Genomic DNA, 27,798 nt, shown 5'->3' on the forward strand with positions numbered 1-27,798 from the left:
TTCATTTTTAAACTAGTATTGACGTACAATTTCCCCCACAATCACGTTTATTCACGTTTCACATAACTTTTAGTTATAAGTGTTGCATTTCAATAAAGGGAAGAAAAAAAATGAAATAAGGCCCAAATGAGCCAGCCAGTCGGCTCAAGCCGGGCCACATGCTGACGTCATATTTGTTTGTACTTTTTTTTACATTAAGTAGCATGAAACAACATGAAACAATATTAAACAACATTAAATAACATTAAGTAACATTAAACAATATAAAAAAAATTTAACAACATTATTAAAAACATTTAACAACATGAGAATTATTGACAATCCATAACATAAAATTATTGAGGTAATTTAATTTAAGTAACCATACTAATTCAATTAAAATAATAAATTATCTTTCGCCTTATGGTCCTTTGGGTCTCAGTTGGAGATGGTTTTTTGTGATAGGGCTATGCTTGACCTGGCCCTCGGTTGGAGACGGTAAGAAATATGGTCATCCACTGTTCATTAAAATATTAATTTCTTGAAGGGTCAGATGGCTAAAACGAGCCCTCTGTCCCTCCTTCGGTTGGAGATGGTCTAACATCCATTTCTCCTTCTCCTTAATAATATCCCTTTGGTATCAAATTTTACACTAAGAGAAGGGGAAAGTTTGTTTAAGCTACACAATGTGCAACTTAATTTGGTATCAAATTTGTTATCCATGACATTCAAACTTAAGACCTTTGTAAAAAGGAATATGAGTGATTTCTCCTTACAATTTAATAATGGATATTAATGGTTCTCAACTGTCCATGGCAGATCCACGTCCACTAACTGCCGAGATTAATGGGTGGATGAGTGGGCGGAGGGTGGGGAGTGAAAAGTGACGGAACGACACGAAACATCAATTAATGCTATTGCTTCCTAAACCATCACACTTTATGACCGACGCTACTACCCTTTCACTTATATACATAAATCCTATCATGCACGGCGATATTTTATACTTGTCTTGGTACGTAGAGTTTTTTTTTTTCTTTCAATTTACTAAATTCTGGTTCAAATCCTTCCCCCTCCTAGTAGTTTTTATGACTTAAATACAAATTATCTATCGTTTGTCATAAAAAAATAAAAATAAAAATAAAAAAATATTTTGTACTTGAAAACTTTCAAACGTTAAATTTAACAGTTGAAGATCTAACTGTTAAAAACTTTGAACTATAGTTGAAAATGCTGTACATAAAGGAGAATGCAATTCAAACATTGAAGTTGCTAATTATGCGTAGCTCAAGATATATGCTTAGACGTGCAGTAAGATTAACACGAGAATAGTCTAATCTATAATATTCTGTCATACAACTATATTTTTATACCAAGAGACCAGTGAAATAAATTAGTCGAGAATTGTCATCCACAATACTATAACATAAAATATTTCAATTACAAATAAAAAAGAATATTACTTAACGGTCGAGCCTAATCTATAATCATGTGTAAAACAATTTTGTATTGCATTTAATATGATATATTTGTATTAGATTCTCTTGTGGGCGGGCATCCCTTGCGATGCTTCACATGGACGCCAGGGATGAGATTCTTTTGTTCGACCAAATCCCATTCTTTTCTCTCGTTCTAAAACAAAAACAAGTCTTAATTAAATATGTAAACACGATTCAAGTTAACAATAAAAGATTGAAATTAGAGTGCTTTATCCCTTAAATTGCACATGGTTTGACTAGGGCGATTCCTCTCGACTTCCTCCCGACACCGAACGAGGGAGACGACGACAATCCAACTAAGTGCTAAGCCCTAGCCCACGACCCAACTAATGTCTAACGTCTTTTAGAACCTTGTTTTTTGCTTCTTTTTTTTATTATTATTAAAAGAAAAACAACTATTCGAAACTATTAAAAGCAAGTGGTGGATGGTTAGGACTTTCTTTTTCAACTGACTGTTGCATCTTGGATTCAAACTTTCCCACTTCCCTTACTATAGATAAGTGTAGAATATAGCATTTACTAAAAAAAATTCAGTAAAGTGTTTGATAAAAAAAGGGTACGTGAAGTAGAATGAGGTGGTAATGACAAGAGAATGTTGCGGTAATCACTCCGCTGTTTACCAATTTATCATTATTTTTAAGAAAAATTAATGAAAAGTGCTTGAAAACTTTGAATTTTAACAATAAAGACAAAAAAAAGGGTAAAATGAATAGTACCAATGTCACATCCCGGTCCGGGCCGGCCAGTATGCCTCGATCTAGGTCGGGGTGTGTCAACCATGATTGACTTTTTAGCACTTAGGCAGTGGACTAGAGCCTAGCGCTTAGACGGCTAGGCAGGGCTTTAGGCAGATTTAGGTAAATTTATTATATATCGTATAAATAAGTGTCTGATTGTATTTAAAAAAATACATAATTTCATTAGGGTACATAAATTGTAAAATAAAATGACATATAAATTATAAAGTATTAGAACATAATGAAAACATAAGAAACAAGCATATAAAGTGTGTTCATCTAAATATTCAACATGTCTCTTACAATTTATTTAAAAATCAAATAAAATGCAAAATGAAAATTATTTATTTTCTGTCTAAGTTGCCACCTAGGCAGGTGCCTAAGGGGTGGGTGTCTAGGCGCTCTAGGCGTCATTTCATAATTTTCAAACACCTGGAGATTAATCGAGATAGTAATCAGCCACTTAGTGTCTAGATGGGACCTAGACCGCACTAGATGGGGCCTAGGCCGCGTTAAGCGGGAATTTTTAGAACTAGAAAATTGTACAAAGAACATTTAAAGGAATTAGTTGGAGACCCTTTTGCTAGGTATGGGCTTGAATATTTTTGTATTGTTCTACAAAATGTTTTTCATTTCGTCTTTATTTTTGGACAACAAAGTGATTAATTAAGAGTCTTTGTAGATTAATCTGCGTTTCATTTCCCGTGTGTGTCTATCTTTTACCGATTGGTTTTAAATATGTATATGTGTGACTCTGTTGAGAAGGGTATCATGTTGCTGTGTATGTTTTGCATCTTCCACTTTGGTTTGACAATTAAAAAAAAAGGTGACATGTCTTATTAGGCAGTTTAGATGTCAAAAATTGTTTCCATACCAATGTTATCCAATGGTTTGATTGAACATTTTTCCTCAATCTGTTGCAACTTTGTTGTCGTCGTGCCCCTTTGTCAAACTTTGTTTTGTGTTTTTTATTATTTTTCTCAGTGCAGCTTTTGTAAAATTGAAGTGGGAGTTTGACGGATGTTGATCAAGCCCCTAGTTTATTGACGACGAGAACAACGCCAACCCAAAATTCAAAGAAAAATTTAAACACAGAAAAGCGGAGGATCCTGGTAAGTTTTACGGCAGAATTGGGCAGGTAATTTTGTGATTAGCAATTGATTTTATGGATTGATTGATGGGTTTGGTTTCTAGATTATCTTTTCTTTGCTGAATTTCCACATGTGTATTTGTTTACATAATCATTGGTTGGTTATATGCATGTATAATTAGTCTTTATTATTTAGGAAAAATAGTTTTTGTCAGTTAGAGGGCAGTAGAGAACCAGCGATAAGGTATAAACCATATGGTTGGATAGAGATCATGGATACATATTTGTTAATTAGATTTAATCAATGATTATTTGCGTTGTCAGTAACAAATTACTTTGGTATATAGGTGTCTAAAAATTTCAATCGTGTGCCCTGGCTGAAGGCAAATAATTTTTGTTTGCAATTGATACAAAGGGAGAAGAAAAGAGGTAAAAATTTTATGACTCTTGTTTTGTGCTTTCAATTGGTGCTATATGTGTTTGGATCAAAACATAAACTTTGGGCTCGGGGGAAGTTGGCCCAAAGAACAGCCTAAGGGGAGAGAAACTCGAAGGCCCAGTTAAAGCCCAGTCGAAGCCCAAAAAGTACTTTTTAATGGCAGTACAAGTAAATAGTTGATGAGTCACTACCCTTCAAACTGTATTCGGGCAAGGTTGCTGCTACAGGAAGCCAAGCCAAGGTGTCTATAAAAAGAGGAAGAGAGGTCAGAATCAGGGACACTCAAACAAACAAACAAAAGCACAAACTCTGATCAAAAGCCAGATTTGCCTTCAAAACAAAGCTGTAGTCAGCCCAAGCCCTCATCCCTTTCGGGATAAACCCCTTGTAATAGCTCTGCTACCCTGCTCAACGCCTGCTGTAGTATCGATTTTCTTTTTGCAAACTCATTTCTCAACCCCTTTTCCAAGCCTTCAAACCTTCTGTTAACCCACAAAGATAGGAAGTTGCAAGACGATCAGCCTTGCCCGACAAGGTTAAACCTTGCCCGACCTCCTTTGTTTTTGTCTTTTCATTCATTAGCCTAGCAATATGTTGTATACTTCAAATTATATCCAAGTTATTTCTAGTAATATGGCTTTTAAAAGACTCTTTCAGCGCTTGAATCCGATTTGAATATGTCTTCACAATTCAAGCCAGATCTAAGTTCTAAGCCTTCGGGCATATAAGATTTGATCACCCTAAAAGTCCTTGGCCTCAAGGCATAAAAAAGAACCTGATGTGGACTTCACCCATCCACTACAAGCTTTGATAACAAGAAGTCTGAAGTTACTTGGGGCGCAAGTAATCGACCTACCACTTGGTTTTATTTCTGTTATATTATGATGACCATATAACGTTCGAGTACGGGATGAATTCTGATAGGAAACCTTAAGGCCTACACCTAAGGCCTCACAAAGGCACCTATTTGGATTCATCCTATTTCTCGGGCAAGAACATTGAGTATAGAAGGGGTTCTGATGGGAAGTCTCAAGGCCTATTCAAGGCCCACAAAGGCACCTATTTGGATCCATTCTGCTCTTTGAGCTCAGGTAATCAGAAGTATAATGGTTATAAGAACCATATAACTCACAAAAGGAACCTTATGTGTTTGAGTACTAAGTTAGTTACTTACGGGAAGCCTCAAGGCTTACACCTAAGGCCCTACAAAGGCACCTGTCAATAACTAACATAGTCTCTCGAACACATATAATTAAAACTCAAACATCCGTTCTACATCTACCATGCTGAAGATGGTAGTGGCACGCCTGAGCAAATCAAAGTTAATCTTGATCGTGAGCCTCAATGCCTACACCTAAGACCTCACAAAGGCACCTTTCAAAGTTAATTTTGTCATTCTCTTTCAGCCTTGCCCGACAAGCCTTGCCCGACAGGCCTTGCCCGACAGGCTTTGCCCGACAAAGCCCGCCAGCAAAGCAGAAGCCTGACAGAAAAGCATCAACCGGCGCCAACCTCTCGGAGAGTTGTGTGCTCGTCGGCCAGGAAGCATTCCCCATGGAAATTCCCGCCACGAACAATATGGTTTGTTTAATGTTAATTGTTTAAACTCTATTAATTAGGTAAAATAGTTTTTGTTAGTTAGAGGGCAGTAAGGAACAAGTGATAAGATAAACCGTATGGTTGGATAGAGATCATGGGTACATATTTGTTAGTTATGTTTAATCAATGATTATTTGCTTTGTCAATGTATTGTCACAAATTTCTTTGGTATATAGGTGTCTGAAAATTTTTAACTCTATGTCCAGGCTGAAGGCAAATAATTTTTGTTCGCAATTAATACAAAGGCAAAAGAAAAGAGGTAAAGAGTGCTGTTTTGTCCTTTCGATTGGTGCTATGTGGTTTTTAATGTTAATTGTTCAAATTATTTTGAATTTTCTTTGCCTTCTGTGTCATATCTTTATTGCTTATTTTCCTGGTGTTTATTGGTGATTCCATTTCTTTTGTGTATGGAGATTAACTGTGTTTTGTTTGCAGCATGGAAGAAAATGCCGATAATATCGGCGAAATATCGCCGATATTATCGGTTTTTCGGGAGGGTGATATTATAAGTGGTATCCGAATGGTTTTCGGCCAAATATCGCGATATTATCGATAATATCGATAATATCGCGATATTTTGGAAATATCGGAGAAATATCCATGGGTTGGTGGAATCGGAATCCGAGGCGACGTCGGAGAAGAACGTCGGAGACGGTGGGGCGATTCCCGGGCCGGTTTCGTCCCAAAAACCTTGCAAAAACACGAATTTTAACATCAATTTCACATATATACTTCAGATTTCACGCATGCATAAACGATTCAAGGCAGGGTGAAGTCGGTTTAGGGTTTAGGGTTTCAATGGAATCTCACCTGACGAAGACGAAGACGAACGATCCTTGCTCAGCGACGCACCGCCACAGACGACTGAGACAACTCTGACTTCGCCAGAGCCACGATCAACAGCGAAGGGAGAAGAGAGATCGAGAGATATGTGTGTGTGTGTGTGTGTGTTTGGGACTTGGGAGAAGAGAGATCGGAGATCTCTCTTTGTATGTGGGTGTTTGGGAGAAGAGAGATCGGAGAAGGGAGAAGAGAGATCGGAGAATGGAGAAGAGAGATCGAGAGATCTCTGTGTGCGTGTGTGTGTTTGGGAGAAGAGAGATCGGAGATCTCTGTGAGTCCGATCTCTGTGTGTGCGTGTGTTGGATCCGATGTCAACCTGTGGAACTCTCTGTGTGAGTGTGTGTGTGGGAGAAGAGAAGGGAGAAGAGAGATCGAGAAGGATGATCGAGAGAGAGAGAGACTGAGGAGCTCTCTGTGTGAGTGTGTGTGTGGAAGAAGAGAAGGGAGAAAAGAGAACGAGAAGGATCGAGAGAGAGAGAGACTGAGGTTGTCTGCATACGTGCGTTGTGTGTGCGTGCGATGTGTCATTTGTGTGTGTGTGTGTGTGGGTTCCTCCTGTCAGGAGGATACAACTCACTCAATATTCCCGACAAGTTTTACAATTATTTGGACAATTTAATGCAGCTTTTACAATTATAATTTGTATTCTTTTCAGACCATGAATGGTGGTCATTTGTGTGTGTGTGTGTGTGGGTTCGTCCTGTCAGGAGGACACATGACTCACTCCATATTCTCGACAAGTTTTACAATTATTTGGACAATTTCATGCAGCTTTTACCATAATTTGTAGTCTTTTCAAACCATGGGCGGTGGTTTCATTCAAAACCGTGTGCCAATATTGTTTTAAAAGGTGGAGTATCAGAGGTATTGTGTTATTCTTTCAAAGTTGTCATTGTGAAAAAATTTCAAGAGGTGGAGTATCAGAGGAGCCTTTTCGATTATTTTATTTCCCTTACCCCTTTCAAAGTCATTCCAGATCCAGAGCTTAAACACAAAGGGTTCCATATTTAAAGTAAGTTTACAAACTTATATTTATATTCTTATAATTTATACAACAACAAAAAAATTTGTGTGAACTCGTATGTTAATTTTTTAAGTAATTAATACTTGCATGTTAGTTTTTGTAAGTAATTAAGTAATGTTAACAATTGCATGTTAATTTTTTTAAGTAATTAAGTAATGTTAATACTTGCATGTTAGTTTTTGTAAGTAATTAAGTAATGTTAACAATTACATGTTAATTTTTTTTAAGTAATTAATACTTCCATGTTAGTTTTTGTAAGTAATTAAGTAATGTTAATACTTGCATGTTAGTTTTTGTAAGTAATTAAGAAATGTTAACAATTGCATGTTAATTTTTTTAAGTAATTAATACTTGCATGTTAGTTTTTGTAAGTAATTAAGTATTGTTAACAATTATAATTATTCCCTAGGATAATTTTAATATGTTTAATGTTATTTATTATTTTATTTCCCTTACCATTTTCAAAGCCATTCTAGATCCATTCTAAAGCTTGAACACAAAGGGTTCCATATTTAAGGTAAGTTTACAAACTTATATTTATATTATTGTAATTTATACAACAACAAATAAATTTGTGTGGACTCGTATGTTAATTTTTTTAAGTAATTAATACTTGCATGTTAATTTTTGTAAGTAGTTAAGTAATGTTAACAATTACTTGTTAATTTTTGTAAGTAATTAAGTAATGTTGTATAATTATTCCCTAGGATAATTTTAATATGTTTAATGTTATTTATTATTTTATTTCCCTTACCATTTTCAAAGCCATTCTAGATCCATTCTAAAGCTTGAACACAAAGGGTTCCATATTTAAGGTAAGTTTACAAACTTATATTTATATTATTGTAATTTATACAACAACAAATAAATTTGTGTGGACTCGTATGTTAATTTTTTTAAGTAATTAATACTTGCATGTTAATTTTTGTAAGTAGTTAAGTAATGTTAACAATTACTTGTTAATTTTTGTAAGTAATTAAGTAATGTTGTATAATTATTCCCTAGGATAATTTTAATATGTTTAATGTTATTTATTATTTTATTAATATTAGGTTTTATTATCAAATAGGATTATTATTCATTAATATTAGGTTTTTTTATTATCAAATTGGATTATTATTCATTAAATTAGATTATTATAAAATTAGATTATTATTCATTAAATTGGATTATTCATTAAATTGGCTTATTATCAAATTGGACTATTCATTAAAGCCCACTCAATGTAGTCTCCAAACTTGACCTTAGGCCCAAATCTCAAACATAACCACACTTGGGTTGGGTTGGGTTGAACCAAAAGGTCCAAAACTTAGGAAAAAAAAAACGAATAATTCATTTTTATTCATTAATATTAGGTTTTTTTTATTATCAAATTGGATTATTCATTAATATTAGGTTTTTTTTATTATCAAATTGGATTATTCATTAAATTGGATTATTATTAAAGTGGATTATTATTAAATTGGATTATTATCAAAAAGGAATATTATTCATCACTATGTTTTATATTAGGATTATTTTCATGAAACATAATTATCATCATTTATAGTAGGATTATTTATATTAGGATTATTATCAAAAAGGAATATTATTCATCATTTATATTAGGATTATTTTTTTATCAAATTGGATTATTATTCATTAATATTAGGTTTTATTATTCCATATTATTTTTTTAATTACTTAAATTTTTACAATCATTTTCTTTACTTCATATTGTATTCTTCTGTAGAATAACTTTATTATTTAGGTTCTCTTAAAAAACTTTATTATTTAATTCTTTTGTCTAATTTTCATGAAAAATAAATGTAGGTACGTTTAAGATGTCTAGTGGAGCTAGTAAACGTGATCCAGCTTGGGAACATGGCGACCCAATAGACGGAAACAAACATGGCACAATTTGCAAATATTGTGGTCGGGTAATGAAGAGTGGTGGAGTGACACGACTTAAGTACCATCTTAGTGGATTAGATCCAGCAAAAAATGTCCAACGATGCGATAATGTCCCCCCAGAAGTGAAGGCATTCATCAGCACATTATTAAAAAATAAAAAACAGCAGAAGGAAAAGATGACACAAGGAATGGAAAATATTCGAGCTGGGCTACGGGGAGAAGTCTATGGCCAAGCGGTTGACAGTGATGATGATGACGATGAGGACGAATGTGATGATGACATGGGACCTGAAGAACGACGCAGTTTGAAACAAGCATTACGTGCCTCCAAACAGTCAGCATGGGAAAGAGAACACCTTCATAAAATTCCTAATAGGGGACAAGGTTCCGGGACAAGTGGTGGTGCACAAATGAGACGGGGAGGCAGTCTTAGAGAATCACAACCAACACCACCAATAGCCCCAAGTTTATATAAGTCATCCAACGCACGTCAAAAGAGTGTTTGGAGTTATTTCAAGGGAGGTAATGTGAAGGAGGGAATGGGGCGTCTAATTAGCAAGTTCTTTATCTATGAAAATGTCCCTGCTGCGAAGGCATCATCACATCATTTCAAAAATATGGTTGTGGGATGTCAACAAGCCGGTGTTGGAGTACAACCTCCCACTCCCTATGAGATAAGAAACAAATATTTGGATATGGAGTATAAAGACATTGGCGAGTATGTTAACAAGTTGAGGTTAAAGTGGGAAACTAATGGTTGCACAATCATGTGTGACGAATGGACCGGCCCGACCAGATTATCTATCATCAACTTCATGGTATACTCCAAGGGAAAGACAATTTTTTTGAAGTCTGTTGATGCTTCAGACCATATAAAGAATTACAAGTATATTTACAAATTATTGAGGGATGTAATCATGGAGGTGGGAGAGCATAATGTTGTCCAAGTCATGACCGACAACGGTTCTGCATTTGTCAAAGCTGGAAAAAAGTTAATGAAGCATCATAATGTGTTTTGGACATCATGTGCAGCACATTGTATTGATCTTATGTTTGAGGAAATGGGGAAGAGAGAGAATGTTGCTACTGTGGTCAAAAGAGCTAGAACGATCACAAATTATATTTACAATCACGGTTGGTTGTTGGCAAAGATGCGTGAATTTTGCATAGGAGAAATTATTCGTCCAGCTACCACTCGATTCGCCAGCAACTATATTGCATTAAACAGCCTACTCAAGAAGAAAGCAGGGTTGAAGCAACTATTCACTAGTGACGATTGGGCCAACCACAATTTCAGCCGCTTAAATACAGGTCGTATGGTGGAAAGTATAGTGCTTGATCATGCTTTTTGGAGTCAAACAGAACATGTGTGTCAAGTGTTTGAACCTCTTTACAAAGTTTTACAGATCGTTGACACAGAAGTGTATCCTATTATGGGGGCAGTATATGAGTTGATGCGTGTAGTGAAGGATGAATTGGAAAGAAAACATGGTGCAAGGTGGGTCGTAAAAATAATTGAAGACCGATGGTATAAAACATTATACCACGATTTGCATGCAGCAGGTATAAATTATGTCATAATTTGCAATTCATTTCTTTAGTTGCATAAGTATTATTTATCTTATTAGAGTATGTGTTTCTTTGAACAACATATTATTTGAATCCCCGATACCAATATAGACCCGGTGTTGGAGATGATGGTAACCTTATACGTGCTGTACATAATGTATACTCTAAATTAGACCCTGCATCACCAGCAGTTGGCCAATTTGGAAATGAGGTACACAATTACTTAAATTATAATAATTACTTTGTTGGATTAAACTAACACAATTTATTGTATTCAGCTAACATGGTTTAAAGATGCAAGAAGAACATTTGGAGAACCAACATCAGTTGCTGCTCGAACAAATATGTCTCCTAGTGAGTATAAACATATTTCACTATCAGTTTATAATAGAATTTGTTGGAGTTATTAGGCTTATCAACATTATTTTTCATTGTAGCTGAATGGTGGATCATGTATGGGACCGATGCACCAACTGTGAGAAAGTTAGCAATAAAAGTATTATCACAAACAGCTTCCTCATCTGCTTGTGAAAGAAATTGGAGCACATTTGCACTCATACACACAAAGCAAAGAAATAAGTTGGCTCATAGTAGCTTGGAAAAATTAGTTTATTGCTACTACAACATGAAGCTTCAAATTCGAGATAAGGAAGCAGAAATCGATCATGTCGACCGTGGTGACCCACTAGATGTGTTTGATATTGTTGGTGAAGATGATGATACGGAGGGTAACCAACTTTTTCAATGGATTAGACCTCTTCATTTAGATGATGATGAAGGCAACCCAGCTCCCAGAGTTGCTGAAGAAGCACGTAATGAAGGGATAAATGTAGAAAGAGTATTAGAGGAGGAGGTGGGATCTAGCAGCGCTGACTCTTTCGAAGAACTTTTGCACCCAAGACCAAGCAACACTGGAATTCCACCTTTTTCCAATCCTACACAACCACAACATCGTGCTGATACTAATGATAGCTCTAGTACAAGATTAGGAGACTCACCTACCACCGGAGGTAGGAATGATGAAGGACATAGTGGAGCTGGAGGTAGTGGAGCTGAAGGTAGTGGTGGTGGATATGGAAACTATTATGGACCACCACCTCCCGGATATATGAGCCCATTCACTGGTGAGGCAAACTTCACGCATGCAACACAGGATGATGACCATGGCAGTAGGCGGGCAGGACCAGGAATTGGTGCCATAGGGAAGGACAATACTCGCAGAGAAAGAGGCAAAGGGATTTTGTCAAGTCAAGAAGATGACTCGTTATCTAGAACTTCAGACTCTGTTGGATTGGGAAGTAGTAACTATGGTTATACTCATAACCAACCATTTCCCTACCCTTCATATCCCATTCCTGTTGGGATGGAATCGAGCGACTCATGGAAACAATCCCAGCCTCAATCTTCAAATGATTTTTCTTATGGACAACCTCAACCAATCTCTTCAAATGATTTTTCTTATGGACAACCTCAACCAATCTCGGATCCATATGGGTGGCATATTAACAATTACATGCAAAACTATTTTGGGGATTTATCATTTGATAACTACTCTTCACAATACACTCATTCTACACATAGAGATGATGAAGATAGTGACAAATTTGAACCTCATAGGAACTCTATGTGGTACTAAAGTGTAAAATATTGTACTAATTCATTATATATAAATGATTATGGTGTGTTTAGACTTCTTTCATTAATTACTACATATTTTCTACACTCATAATGTTTGTCAGATCGCTATATAATCAACTTGATAATGTTAAATCCATCATGCAATGCATTTCCTTCCAATTTTTTGTGATAAACTAATAGATAATTGACTAAATAAACATCCTACAAAGTTTCAATAAAAATTTCCAAGTTTTTCTTACAATTTCCGTGGTTTCCATGTAATTTTTATCGATATCGATATTTTACCGATATTTCCATCGATATTTCCGTGTTTTCGGACTACCGATATTTCCGATATCACCGATATTTTCTTCCTTGGTTTGCAGTCATTGTTGTTTTTAGCATGTGAATTAGAATGCTATTATAATTTTTTTTTAGCTCTTACCAGTTTTTGGATTCTGTTTATTACGTTGGACTACAATTTTCGACTTGGTAATAAGTGCTGGTTATTTTTTTCTTCCAGGATTTGAAAGTGTTTTGCTCCTCCTCTTTGGTGCATTTCTCTTTCAAGATTTCATGTGTCAAAGGTGAGTGATTTAGAGTTTTTGGATAGTTAATTTTTCATTTTTTGGTTCCCTGTTTTGATTATGTTTTCTACAATTGGAATAAATTTCATCATTACCTTTCTCTATAGTTCTGTTCAAATTGAATTTCAATAGGTGAAAGTGATCGGAGTTTGTCACTGTGTGAATGATCCCAGTGGCGCTGGTTTTCAATTCTGGTGATTTCTTGGGTTTTGTAATTTGCTCGGTTGAACGTATATAAAAATTAAGCTGCTTATTTTACCGACACCATTCACTTATCTATCCCTTTTGTTCATTCATGATTATATTGAATTTTTTTTTTCAGGTTAATTGTGTCTTATTGATGTAGTTAAGGTTGGTACATTCAAGTTCTGCAGCAGTGCGCAGGCATATTACTAGTAATATCAAAATTTGGAGGGATGGATAAACCAAATTACCATCTTTTTCCTTCAGTCCATTAAGAAAGCTATACATTTTAGTAGATGGGATCTGCACGAAATCAAATATTCTTCCTAAATTTTTCAAATTGGACACTAAATTCTTCAAGAAAATGCAGAATATAAAATGCAACTCTGACCAGAACCTAATCAAATTAATTACTCATATATGTGAACAGAAAATGTTGTTTTGTGGAATATTGAGAGTGATTGATAGTGAAAACAGAACATGCATGAGTTCTACAAAGGCCAATAAAAAGGACGATGTCGGAGGCAGGGAAAGCAGCGTGATTGCAGTAGAGGCCAGGATGAAAGGGAAGTCGCGGGAATGGAGAGGAGCGACGTATGAGGGAGTTTTGGATTTAATTGCAGCAGAGCAGAAACGAAGAGAGCCACTGTGAGTCTTTCAGTGCGATCCCAAATGTCAAAAGGGAATAGTGGCATAAATGAAATAGAAGAGACTAAGTGGGGGTAAAAATGGAACAATACTATGCTTATGAACAATATTTCAGCGTCTTTTCAGTTTTAGTATAGATTGAATTTTCACTTCTACTTTGTCATTCTCTTAGAATTTTATAAATGATAATTATTTAGATAAAATTTAAAGAGCGGATTCATAAATCTAAATTTCATGTTCTTTCCATATTAGATTTCTAAATTTCTTTGTCTAGGAATCCCTTCTTTTGTCAGTCATTATCTATGAATCTAAACAAAAAAGTTAGTACATGTCAGTTTTATTGTCAAATTTAGGAATAGCCCATTTTTTGAAAAATAGGTCTAATAACTATTATCCTTTTGTTTTGTTGAGTTTGTAGTATCCCAAATCATAAGAACTAAATCCCTTCAACCATGTTAATTTCAGTAGTTTTACTTATTTAATATACCTACATCATAGATTTTTATCAATAATTTACCTATATCACAAATAAATCGTTTTTAACTACCCATATTATATGTTTTTTGTTCCAACATTATAGGTTTGTGGGTTTGTTCCAACAGCATCTGCCTTCGTCTTCTGGGGCGGCACCGCGCAGTGAAGCTCCAACTGATCAACCTCTGATACCTCCTCCTTCCGTGGCCCCACCGACTGCTGAGACTCTGCCAACTACTGCGACTCCGCCGACTACTACGACCTCTCCCAAGCAGCCTTTGTGAAGGCTCTTCCTCTTGTATTATGTTATGTTTCTTTATTTCCCAGATTCCTGTTCATTTCATGAAGTTTAATGTCAAAAATCCCTTGCATATTTGTTAATATTTCAAAATAGAAAATCATAACAAAAAATAATTAAACAAGTAATAAAATTGACAATCAAGCAGAATAAATGGGTTGCCTCCCTTAAAGCGCTTGCTTTAACGTCTTCCAGCCGGACGATGAACATCTTCACTTCTCTTTGGAACCCACGGCATGCAGTGGGATATCCTCCACAACATGCTCCACAAAGTTCTCGTAGATTACATCCTTGAACGGAAATGGATAGTGATGTTTGTTGATGGGTGCGTTGTGTTGTCTAAGGTTCATGTTCATACGCCCACCATCGGGGATTTGCTTAGGTACCTGCACCAAAGAAGGGAACCACCTATCAACTTTAAATGGCATTGGATTTGGATTAGGTGGCTTACCTATGTGATTTGATGAAGTGGCAGCAATGTGAACATTCTTCCCCATGGTGCTTTCGGCCACTTTGAGCATTTTGAGGGCAGTGGCCGTATGGTCCTTGTACTCCACTCCAATTCCCTCGTCTTGCATGGTTCTTGATGCATCCTTCGTGCTTGGTGCTGAATGGTCCGGTCTTATCTTTTCAATTTTACTAATGGCACAACAAGAATGAACAATATTAGGAGTCTCAATGGATTCAGAAATTTTAAAACTAATCATGTCACCACCAAATGCCATAGTGACTAATCCTTTGGCCACGTCAATCTTCGTTTGAGCCGTTTTCATGAATGGCCTTCCAAGGAGGATGGGCAATGAAGGGGCATGGTCCGATTCATCCATTTCGAGGACATAGAAATCCGCTGGGAAGACTAAATGATCAACCTGCACTAAAACGTCTTCCAAAACTCCCTTTGGATAAGCGTTAGATCTATCGGCCAATTGTATGATTACACCATCATGTTTAAGTGCTCCTAGATTCATAGATGCATACACAGAATATGGCATAACATTAATAGATGCTCCTAAATCTAGCATGGCAGATTTGAAACGGGTATTACCAATGACACATGGAATTGTAAAACTTCCCGGGTCTTTGCATTTGGGGGGTAGTTTATGTTGCAAGATGGCGGAGACATTCTCACTTACATGTACCACCTCTTTCTCCCGGACACGTTTCTTTGTTGTACAAAGCTTCTTTAAACACTTGGCATACTTCGGGATTTGCTTTATGGCATCAAGGAGGGGAATGTTGACATGCACCTTTCTAAATGTCTCTAGAACATCTTTTTCCTCCTCTTCGTTCTTTGATTGCAAAAATCTGCTAGGAAAGGGGACATTGGGCAGATTAGTGTTCGAAATCACAACATTTGGAACATTCTTACCTGAGGTGGACGGATGGGATGTCTTAGATGGCTGCGGCATGGGTGATGGTACCCTTGCCGTGGGGTAGGTGTTCTCATCTTCTTCGAGTTGTATCTTCTCATCTTCCTTGTTTCTCACCTCTTTTCCACTTCGTAATATGATAGCCTTTGCAGATTCGAAGCCACCCTTTGGATTGACCACCGTAGTGCTTGGTAACTTACCATTTTCACGGAATTGCCCCAAAAATTCGGCCATTTGGCCCATTTGCTTCTTCAGCTCATTAACCTCCTTTGCTTGGTTCTGCATTCCCTGCGCCATGGTGGTTAGTAACTGATATGTTTTATCATCATTCATAGACGTACCTGGGTTAGTTTGGGAAGATTGTGCCTGAGGAGGTGGTTGTGGTTCCATTGGCCTTGGAAAGAAACCCGGGGGTTGTCGGAATCCACTTTGTTGGCCATATTGTGGTGCATCTCTCCATCTGAAATTGGGGTGGTCACGCCATCCCGGGTTGTATGTATTGGAGAAAGGATCATTCCTTGGTTGGTTTTGATTCCCATAACCCACAGCATTGGCCGATTCCCATCCTTCATTCTCAATTAATTTAGGGCATTGATCAGATTGGTGTCCTTGAATGAAGCATACACCACAGATTGTAGTTCCTTGCGTTTTGGGGCCTTCAACCAACTGCGATAACATAGACGTAAGGTTAGCCATTTGGGATTGTAACTCAGAAATAGAACTTACCTCATTGACATGATGTGGCCGTGGGGTGTCTCTTTGCCCAACACCTTCATATTGTTGTGCATTGAGTGCTCGATTCGCAATGAGAGTTTTGGCATCCCTAGGTGTCTTATCCACTAGAGCTCCTCCCGCGGAAGCATCCAACATTTTCCGTTCAAGTGGTAAAAGACCTTCGTAAAAGTATTGAAGAAGTAAATCCTCCTTCATCTGATGCTGTGGACAAGAAGCAACAAGTGATTTAAATCGTTCATAATAAGATGGAAAAGATTCACCTTGGCATTGCTGAATTCCACTTATTTTTTTACGAAGAAGAATGATGCGAGAAGTTGGGAAAAACTTCTCCAGAAATGCCCTCTTCATACTCTCCCAAGATGTAACTGTACCGGGAGCCAACTCGTATAACCAATCCTTGGCTTTGTCCATTAAAGAGAATGGAAAAGCCTTCATCTTTAAAATACTTTCGTCAACGGTAACTGGAGTCATACTTGAGCATACCACTTCAAATTCCTTCAAATGTTTGTTCGGATCCTCCATGGACAGCCTATGGGATATTGGATACACAATGGTGCGGCATTATCCAAACCCGAGGCGGCAAGCTCCTTGAGCGTACGGTTGTCCATGGCTATACCTTGCTCTTCTCCACCCACTTGTGCCGTGGCCTTCTCTTTAACCTTAACTTCTTGCTCTTCTAATTCAGGCTCGGGACTAGGAGGATTAGACTCTTGCAATTTCTTTTTCCTTCTCAAAGTCCTCTCAAAATCACCGTCAAAGTCGGAGATATGCTCACGAACAGGTTGTGAGCTACGGGTCATAAACTAGTACCTAAAAACAAAGAAAACAAAACAAATCAGCAACGTAAACAGAAACTTAAACAAAATACAATAATTCGAAAGAAAACAATCCAAGAGATTAGCAAAGTTGCTAATCCCCGGCAACGGCGCCAAAATTTGATGCGTAAAATAAGTTAACACACAAAATTAAACCCTCTTTTTATCAAATGTAGTAAAGTATGTAAGTAGGGATCGTTCTAGGCCGAGGATTAGGAGGGATTGCTAAACACTTGAAAACTGACTTAAAAACATAAAAACAAAATTTAAAACACTAAACTAGACTCAAAGAATGCAAAACTATACTTTAAAATACTTAAACAAACATAAAACTCAAAACAGCAACCTAATGACTCAAAACTGCCTAAAAACCACTTTCTGGGCAGTTTTGAGAACCTAACAAGAACTTGGACGAAGTTGGATGAAAACTTGAATCAAAACACTTAGAAACACAAATCAAAACACTTTCTAACTAATCTAAGACTTCAAAATAAAGGGGGATTTGTTTTGGATGAAAATTGAAAACAAAACAGAAACTTTAAAACAAAACAGATTGTAAAACGTTTTTGGATGAAAAGGATGGATAAAAGGCTAGTTAGGAGGTTCTTCTCCACACATGACACACTTGCAAACAAAATGATTTTCAGTTGTTCTTTCAATAAATTATGAAACTCAACACCCCAAGTTAATTAGATACGCTTAAATTAACCTTCAAGTTCTCCTTAAGTTAATGAATTGGATGGAAAAGCGCATAAACAATTCAAAGCATTCCTCAAAGGTTCCTTACGTGATGAGCACAATAAAGATACAATCAAGAATCATGAAGCACAATGAGAACTATAAGTGTTAACGAGGCATTCGTTACTATGATGAGCATGAAACTAGTGCCAAGAATTCATTCAACGCGATCGTTTTCAAGCGACCTTCACTACTTGTGATTATAAGATTGTAACTATTAGGTAAAACTCCCTCATAATCTAGCATTATATTCATGCATGAAAACTAAGCGTGCACTCTCAATCAACATACACAAATAAGTTATCAATCAAGTAGATGAACGAATTGAATCCACAACTTATGAAATAACAACTGAATGTAATCAAATCATATTGCAAGCATGTACATGGTTTCGAATCACCCCCCAACTAAGGGGGTTTAGTTCCTCATTCTTGCAATACAAAGATACATAAAATTAGACATTAAAATCAAAGGAAAGAAAACACCTAAAATGCTCCAACTTGGAAAGCAAGTGCATCAATGGATCTCCCTTCCTCCTTGTTGCGGCATGAAGCTTGTGGACAGATTTTTGGGTGGATTTATGGTGTAGAATGGATGGGGAATGATATGGAGGGGTTTAGGGTGAGTGTGGAAGAGTGTTTGATGGTTGGAAGGTGGTGGAGAACTAGGCAAAGAGGGTGGAAGAAGGTGGAGTGGCTGTTATGTTTTCTAGGCACTAGAATGGTGTTTTTGGGGTGTTTTGCTTCCTAGGGTGTGTATGGACGAATTTCTATGATAAAATGATGAATATGGGGGATTATTCTTTGGCCAAGGGGTGTAAACACGTATTTATAGGCCCCAAAAACCTTAGAAAATCAGGTTAGGTTAAGGATGAAATGCATGGCAATTTGTGTGTGTGGTGTGCAATGGTCCAAGGGTGAAAATGAAGTAATGATGCAAAGTGTGAAGGGTAAAATGGAGTGGTGTTGTAGCTAGGGAGCATGAATGATTGTGTACATTGCATAGAGATGGAAAGGGAGGTGAAATGTGTCAACAAATGGGTCAAAGGTGCAACAACATGTGTTGCACATGGCATTGGATTCCAAATGTGAATGATGGAGCATCAATTGGTGCATGTAATGGATGTAAATGTTGTCTAAAATCTAATGAGTGAAGGGAACAAGAGGTATCAAGCAATTGAGTGTAATAATTAAATGAATTGAAGCATGAAATTAGAAATTATGTAGGGGACAAGAGTGATCAAGCATGGCATGGAATCCAAAGGGAATTCTATGTGGTTTGCATGGCAAGGAATGCAAGTTGGGGTGACAGATTTTTGGGCTGTTTTCTTCATCTTTTGGACCATAATTCTTCATATTCTTGGCCTCTTTAGTTCTCAAATTCGTCCATCCACTTGGCCCATGCATTTGCTATCCATTCCAAGCCCGAAACATGCTCCAAATGCCTCCAAAATGCATCTTCTTGCATACTTGGTCCATAAAATCTGAAAACACATGAAAATGACTTTAAACATTAAAATAACTAAGGAAACACGACATAAATGCACAAGAACAAGCCAACTAAGTCGCATAAATGTGCTCCTATCACTTACATTTGATTGCAGTTAGGTTATTTTCATAAAACCTTTGTATATTAGTTGCTTGGGGTTTGGGTAATGCCTGCAGTTTTTAGTAAACAGTTTTAAATGGGAAACCAATGGTTTGTCTTCCCTGCTACATTTGCAAATCAAGGTTCCTTCTGTTGAAAAAACAAAAGAAACTGAATGTGTTGTTAATGGATGAACCAGAATCGTAATGAAACACCTGTTTTCGTTCTCTTATCCTTAGTAATGGCGTGGGACGAAATCCCACAGCCAATTGCTGGCTTTGAATAACCAGTCCAGGGCTAATTTTCTTGCTTGGTGTTTAATTTTTATAAATTTTGATGTCGAGTTAAATTCCTTATGATAGACATTGATTAATGTTCGTTTTGTACTTTAGAATTGTTAGATTTAGGTTGTGATGCTCTACTGACACAAGGTTGAGGGTAGACCTGACATTCGTGTCATGTTATATATGTTTATGTTATTTTCGTATCATATCTGATATTTTAACGGATCATATCGTGTAACACCCGTTAAAGTAAACGGATAACATTACCCGTTAAAGGAAATATATTTTAAATCAATAAATAATGAAAATAAAAAACATAACAAAAAACAAAAAATAGAAAACATAATACTAAAGGCTTATTCTATTATTTTTTTTTGTCAAAGAGTAAATATTATTAAATACGAATTGAAATGTTTACATCAGACGCTAGAGTGTTGAACAACCACTCAGGCTCAAACTCATCCCAGGAATGCGCACCCCCCACACGCGTGACATAAGATGCCACAAGATGCGCAGCCTCATTACAAGCACGAGGAGTGTAACTAACCTCAATATAACATAATTGTTGCTGAATAAGATTAATATCCCACAAAATAGCTTCCATAGTTGCATCAGGTTGCAGCTTCCCATGAACCATATCCACAAGAACCTTGGAATCCATTTCCACATGAACAATAGTAAAACCCCTGTCCACCGCAGCCATTACAGCCGGCCGAAGAGCTACAGCTTTCGCCATAAAGCTGGAAGCGCAGAACACCTTCCCCACACCGCCGACACCTTTAAATATACCTGCAAAATCTCTAGCGACCCACCCATATCCTCCCACACTAGTACGATTGCACCAGGCACCATCACAATTTATTTTTATCATCCCAAACGGAGGCTTTACCCACCCATTCACAATTGTGCCGTCCCCAATGCACCTAGAACTATTGTCAAAGAAAAAATCCTCATCACTCTCCACAATCTCCTTCCATTGCTGCCATAGTAACTGTAGCGCAACATTGGGTTCCACCACAACCTTCTCAAACACCACACTATTACGGCACTTCCAAATTCGCCATAAACCACACACTACCCAGCGCATAAACGTACAAGCCTCCTCCAACTTTCCATATTTCGCACACAACCAAATCCAACACTGCATAAAATCGTCGCCCATCACCATGTTCACATCTAATTGAATCGGAGAACCAAACCAAAAGACACGAGCAAAAGAACATCTGAAAAAAAGATGAACCTGTGTTTCCTCCTCACAATCACAAAACGGGCAACCAGTACTCATTCTAACCCCTCTCATTTGAAAATTAGTGCGGACAACAAGGATATTCTGACATCCTCTCTAAATGAAATGGTGGAGTTTTGGAGGAACCTTCAAACTCCAGAGATCCCGCCATACCAAGGCCATAGTATCATTCGTACTAGTTTGCCCAACCCCTTTTCCTCCCCAGTTCACCATTCCTGTTCATCTCTTGGGCTACCAAATATCTGGACTTCACTGAATAGACTTCATTACGGGTATAATGCCAAATGATACAATCAGCATACCCCAATTGACTCAAAGGCATGCTCAGAATGATCTGTGCTTCATCAACAGTAAAACACCTTTGAATGATCTCATGTTCCCAAGTTTCGTCAATGGACACCAATTCCGCAACCATCTGAGGCATTTCTGGATGTCTTGACAAAGGCCGAAAAGTTCTTGGTGTGGGCAACCAAGGATCCTCAATAACCCGAATATTGCTTCCATCACCAACCCACCACCTAATACCAGACTTCAAAATTTTCCGCCCTTGTAAAATGCCCTTCCAACCCCATGAAGTTCCACGTCCCACTGATGCTTCAAGGAAAGATGAATTAGGATAATACTTATCTTTAAGTACTTTAGCCAACAGTGACTACGGAGCACAGATCAATCTCCATCCTACCTTAGCCAACATTGCTAAATTAAACTCAATAATTTCCTTAAAGCCAAGACCCCCAGAGATCTTCCTTTGCGCCACTTTTTTCCAAGCAAGCCAATGAACACCCTTTTTCGTCTTCTGATCCCTTCACCAAAATGCGCTATAATTTGCTCGATTTCCTTTGCCAATTGAATAGGCAGTTGAAAACATGACATAGTGTAAATAGGTAAAGCCGCCGCAACACTTTTAATTAGCACCTTTTTACCTGCTACCGATAAAAATTGTTCCGCCCAGCCATTAATTCATTCATCCAATTTATTCTGCACTTCTTCAAACACCTTTTTCTTCGAAGCTCCAAAATCAGCTTGTATACCTAAGTATTTCCCAAATCCTTCCTGTTGTTTAATCCCCCAAATTCGGGGTATAGTAGATTACAACCCCTTTGAGCACCCCACACTAAAATGTACCGAGCTCTTATCTAGATTAATGAATTGTCTGGACCCCTCGGCATACCATTGGAGCACATATTTAACATTATACGCCTCATTCTCCGTAGCTCGGCAAAATAAAACTGAATTATCAGCGAAAAACACATGTGACAAAGGCTCAGCCGAAGGAGTTACTGCCATACCTTGAATGCATCCCCTCCTCTCGTCATTATGGATTAAAGATGAAAAACCTTCGGCACATATAAGGAATAAAAAAGGTGATAATGGGTCACCTTGCCGAATGCCTCTCCTAGGCGTTATATAACCCGTTATCTCCCCATTCATCACCACACTATAAGACACAGTTTGTACACACTCCATCACCCAGTTGCATAACATTTCTCCAAAACCTAACTTATGCATCATAGCATTCAAAAAAGACCATTCGACCTGATCGTAGGCTTTTGCCATATCCAGTTTGAGCGCCATAAAATCCAAACCCTCCTCATTCTCATGTTGCATAGAATGTAGAAGTTCATGCACTACTAAAATATTATCGGAAATTTGCCTTCCAGCCACAAACGCTGATTGATTAGGACTGATAACTTTAGGGAGAACCTTTTTCAGTCTATTCGTGAGAACTTTAGAAATTACTTTATATACCACATTACACAGCGAAATCGGCCTAAAATGAGACATCTTCGTGGGATGATCCACTTTAGGAATAAGCACAATATTAGTGTGATTCATATCCTTTAACATTCTACCCGAACAGAAAAAAGATTTTAGCATACCAATAACAACGCCCCCAACCGTCTCCCAATGATGCTGATAAAAACCTGCATTGAACCCGTCCGGACCCGGTGATTTTGTTGGATGCATTTGATAAACAGCTGTTTCAATCTCCACATCGGTCACTAGGCCACTTAGTAGACGATTATCCCGCTCATCCACCCTAGTCGGTACACATTGTAGGATCTCAAAGAAATTAGTGGGTGTATCCATGGTGAATAGATATGTGAAATACTCAACGACAATACCATGGATTCGACTCCTATCCGTACACCATGCCCCATCCTCTTCTTCTAGTCCTCGAATGGTATTCCGTCTTCTTCGTTTCAAGGTTTGAGCATGAAAGAAATGAGTATTTTTATCACCCTCACGCAACCATTGCACTCTTGACTTCGTACGCCAATAAATTTATTCCCTTTTAATGGCTCTTGATAGTTCCTCTTCCAAACCATGAATTTGAAGACCATCAAATACTGGTTGCTAATACGCCTCACGAAGAACTTCCTTTAACTGACAGATCTCCTTTTGATCATTCCGAGCCTTTTTTTTTTGCCACGTTAGTAACCCATGCCTAACCCTTCAAAGACGATGCAAAATGTTAAGAGCATGGGTTCCACCGTGAGTATTCCCCCAGCAAGCACGCACAATCTCATCACATTTTGGATCCAAATTCCACCGTGGATCATACATGAACCGTTTCGTGTGTCTAGGTTGGACCACCTCCGTAAGCAACACGAGCTGTTGGAGATATGCCCTGAAAGTCAATCTTTGGAAGAAACCCTTCAGGACAATGAATGTGTGTATAGATGACTCTTATACATCCAAAGGCAAAGATACTAATTAGGAATATCTCAATTAACGATATATGTCCTAAATAGTGAATCCATGGACAATGGATCGATGGAAGAAGTAATCTAATGATGTTAGACTACAAAGACCTTCTTCTCATAACCATCATGTCCAAAAGGTTCCTGGTCATAAGGATTGTCAGAGGGATACTGACAATGCATAGACCAGTACATACTATGTCCCCTTCAATTGGAAGGATGGAAAGTCTCATCCCATTCATGTAGTGACACTAAGATAGGTATGTAGGTGCTCATTAAGGGAATGAGTTCACTGAACACAATCGAACGAGAGTACTTGCATGGAGGTCTACTCACATGTCAAGCAAGTAACTCTAATGGTTGGAATAATGTAAGTAGTCTTTTGACCTGAGGCATCATAGTTGTCTTGTGGTTAGGTCCTTGATCTTTGATTATGTCAAAGTCACTTCATCCGCGGGTGTCCACGACATAGTTGGGGTTAAGCCACTTAGCCATGGAGGCAAGTGAATGAGCAACAAGGGATCTCTAATCCTTGTTATGAGAGGTTGAATACTTTAAGATATGATTCGGGAATCTTCGGCCGAAGTATCAAGCGTAATAAAGGAAAGCGTTCCTATACGACTCAATTGAATCATATAACATGGAATAATCACATTAGGGGTTTGACATAATATATCCATACCCTAATAGTGTGATTGAGAGTATTGTTTTAGAGAAGGATCGAATTACATTGTAATTCCAACTGAATAGGTTATCCGAACAAATTCTACATTAGCTTGGGTAGCCATGATATATGGTTAGATGTCACTCATGGCTTGTGAGTTCTTCTAGATGATTAAATAAGTAGTCGTCAAAGAAGAAGGAGAATTAAAAGTAAGTTTTAATTCACTAAGTGATTGGATTAAATATAATCAATTGGATTGGTGCCAATCACCTCACTGCCTTGCTAATTGGAACCTAAAATGATTGTACACCGATACACTCTTGTAGTGAGACAACTAATGGATGATGGAAATAATTAATTGGATTAATTAAGTGTTGTGATTAATTAGAAAGTCTAAAGAAATCATAAAAGCGATAAAAGATCGTTTTGGGCTTAAAGAAAAGTTCAGGTTTATTTGGGCCCATTGAGCCTAAACCCATTAGGCTTTTATTCAAGCATAGGATGACTTGAAATGATAAAAGCCCAAAGCCCAAAACAAAACACAAAGGGCCGGCCAAAGAGAGGGAGAGAGAAAGTCAAGTTGTTGACTTGTTTCTTTGTGTTATAAAAGGAACTTTATAGTGAAAAGTTTTATTAGGGATTTTTGTGTGTTGATTTAACAAAAGGAGAAAACATATCTCTCTCTCTCTCAAACACAATAGGCCGGCCACCAAAGGGGAGACTTAGCTAATCATCTTATCTCCCTTTGGTTATTCCCCCATCCATCTCACTACACTAGTGGGTGTGGATCTTTAGAGGTCTTCAATCTTGGAGACTAAAGGAGAACCAAGGAGCACTCATTCTAGCAAAGTGGAGGAAGCAAGGAGGGAGGCTAGGCTCAAGGAGTTCCAACAACAAAGGGCTTGGAGGTGGTCTATCCTTGGTCTCAAGTCTAGATTAAGAGGTATAAATCTACTCCTACACTTTGTTCTTCAATAAAATGTTTTGATGCATCTTATATAAACCTATGCTTCTTGAAGGGGATTTGCATAACTATAACTTTGATATTATGTGATAACATGCTTCCGTTGCTTATGTATATAAATTTTGAATTGTATATGCATGCTAGTCACTAGAAATCCCAAATAAATCTCATTATTTCCCTTCATGAGCATGGCATGATCCAATCCCTCCAACACCACATGTTTCACAACGGTTTGCTGATAAGACTGAATCGAATCATGAGTGGCCAACGCTCGATCCAATCGTTCCTGAATAAACCCTTCCTCCTTTCTATTGCGCCATGTATACGGATACCCTACAAAAACCAAGTCTAGCAACTTTGCTTGAGCCACAAAAGTACGAAAAGTTCTCATACTCGACACAGTTCTTTCATTCCCCCCAACCTTCTCAGATTTTAATAGTAATTCATTAAAATCCCCCATTATTAAGCATGTCTCCCCAAGGCTTGCTAACCGTGTCTTTAATACCTCAAACTGTTGTTCCCGTTTGCTTGCAACTGTACTCGCATACACAACCACCAAACACCACCTCAGATTCCTCACCCCATCCGCAATTAAAACTTTAATGAAGAACTCCCCATATTTCACCAAAACCACATCCTTCGCAGCCCTCCAAAAAACACACAAACCACCAGCAATCCCCCTAGGCTCAATAGCATGCATACAAGACATGCCGAGCCTTCTCTTTAAAAAATGGAACCACTGACTATTATTCTTAGTTTCTAGTAAAGCCACTATCTCGGGAGAGTGGAGCCAATTCTACTCCACAAGATTGTCAACTGTCAGGTCCCCCCTAATACCCTGACAGTTATAGCATATGAGTTTCATTGCGATCGCGGAAACCTCACGCAGGTAGCCTCCGTTTGGTCTGTAATAGACCGTTGTATCTTGTGCCCACGAGCGAAACCATCATCCAAAACTGCCACATCCTCTTCCTCAGCCTCACGACCTCTTTTCATCCTTCCCTTAGAAACAGCCTCAATGATGGGAAGGAGATTAAATGGGTCCGAGTCTTGTGAAGCAATATCTTGGCCGACATCCCCCTCTACACCATACCTTCCAAGTGCCCAAGCAAGCCCCTCTTCAACCACTTCCATGATTGGGATATTTAGATCAATATCCTTACTTTGTTGCAGCATTGGCGGATTCTCACTAATACCCGCAACCACTTCCGGATGACACAACAGCTCTACTGACCCCACACCCAGAGTAACAAACCTTCCGGGACCAATAAGCCCAGCATCAAAGGCTTTCTCCCGCTCTAGCCGTCGTCTCTCATTCTCCTCTACTTCCAGCGCACGTCATCCACTTAAATTCCCCCCAATTGAACTATCAAGATATCGACCAGTAGAGGAAGAGGAAAAACCACTCCTCCCCATTTGTCCCCGCTGTCCACCTTTTTTCACCCCAAGACAATTTCCTCTCAAGTCATAGTCTGCGTCAAGGCCCTTAAAAGCTACTAAGTCCCCCATTTCAACGTCGGAAGCCTCATCGCCCATTCGTTCCTCTTTAGACCAGCGAGTGACATGGCCCACCTTACCACAAATGAGACAATAACTAGGGAGCCCCTCATATTGAAAATCCACCCACATTGTTTCATCATCAGGAAAAACAACATTTGTTCCCCTCATAAGCGATTTCCTTACATCAAAGGTAATTTTCACACGTAGGAATCTCCCAATACAATCCCTACCATCATCCCTATCCACCTTAACAACAGTACCAAGTACCCCGCTAATTGCCCACGCAATAGCTTCCGTCATATTAAGCGGTAAGACGTTATGAAACTGAACCCACATTGTTACCAAATGCAATGGATCATTCCACCGCCCATGTTTAGCCCCATCCGCAACTAACACCAGATCCTCCCGGAACAACCATGGCGTCTCGGACTCTAACACACGGTACATGTCTCGCCGACCCACAAACCTAGCCATGAAACGTGCCCCACCCAAAGCCCTAATGGAAACACCCTCTCTTCCTCGCCACAAACTCGTAAACTGGTCGACAAAAGCAGTATCATTGATAGGTTTCACTGAGAAGACCTCTGCAACAACACTGTAGTGAAACCCTAATAATGCACCTTCCACATCCTTCTTCCCAATCTTCACCCTGCCCTTTTCTTTCTCCGAAAGAGACAGACTGCTACCAAACTTCGTGACCAAACCCTCCAT

General features: G+C 38.1%; 1 protein-coding gene and 1 long non-coding RNA gene across 2 annotated transcripts; one reads left to right on the forward strand and one right to left on the reverse strand.

The window, feature by feature from the left end:
- Positions 1–3,199: 3,199 nt before the first annotated feature.
- Positions 3,200–12,876, forward strand: LOC139192964 (uncharacterized). Its single transcript, XR_011577554.1, has 4 exons — positions 3,200–3,327; positions 3,653–3,734; positions 5,520–5,602; positions 12,813–12,876. It is a non-coding gene; the product is annotated as an uncharacterized lncRNA (long non-coding RNA).
- Positions 12,877–23,711: 10,835 nt separating this feature from the next.
- On the reverse strand, positions 23,712–27,798 carry LOC139193117 (uncharacterized). Its single transcript, XM_070816085.1, has 6 exons — positions 26,991–27,798; positions 26,473–26,909; positions 26,093–26,383; positions 25,736–26,008; positions 24,071–24,130; positions 23,712–23,912 (listed from the first exon to the last, which is right to left on the reverse strand). The coding sequence occupies exons 1-6, from the start codon at positions 27,796–27,798 to the stop codon at positions 23,712–23,714; spliced, it is 2,070 nt and encodes a 689-aa protein (XP_070672186.1).

Source organism: Malus domestica, chromosome 16 (assembly GCF_042453785.1).
Source record: "Malus domestica chromosome 16, GDT2T_hap1".
Lineage (NCBI taxonomy): Eukaryota > Viridiplantae > Streptophyta > Magnoliopsida > Rosales > Rosaceae > Malus > Malus domestica.

Bases quoted from the DNA above. Each gene is read 5' to 3' on its own strand.
- LOC139193117 (XM_070816085.1), bottom strand. From the start codon at position 27,798: ATGGAGGGTTTGGTCACGAAGTTTGGTAGCAGTCTGTCTCTTTCGGAG. The intron at 26,910-26,990 runs GTTTTTCCTCTT...CGCTGGAAGTAG, and splicing joins GGGACAAATGGGGAGGAGTG to AGGAGAATGAGAGACGACGG. The intron at 26,009-26,092 runs GTATTAAAGACA...AAATCTGAGAAG, and splicing joins AACGGGAACAACAGTTTGAG to GTTGGGGGGAATGAAAGAAC.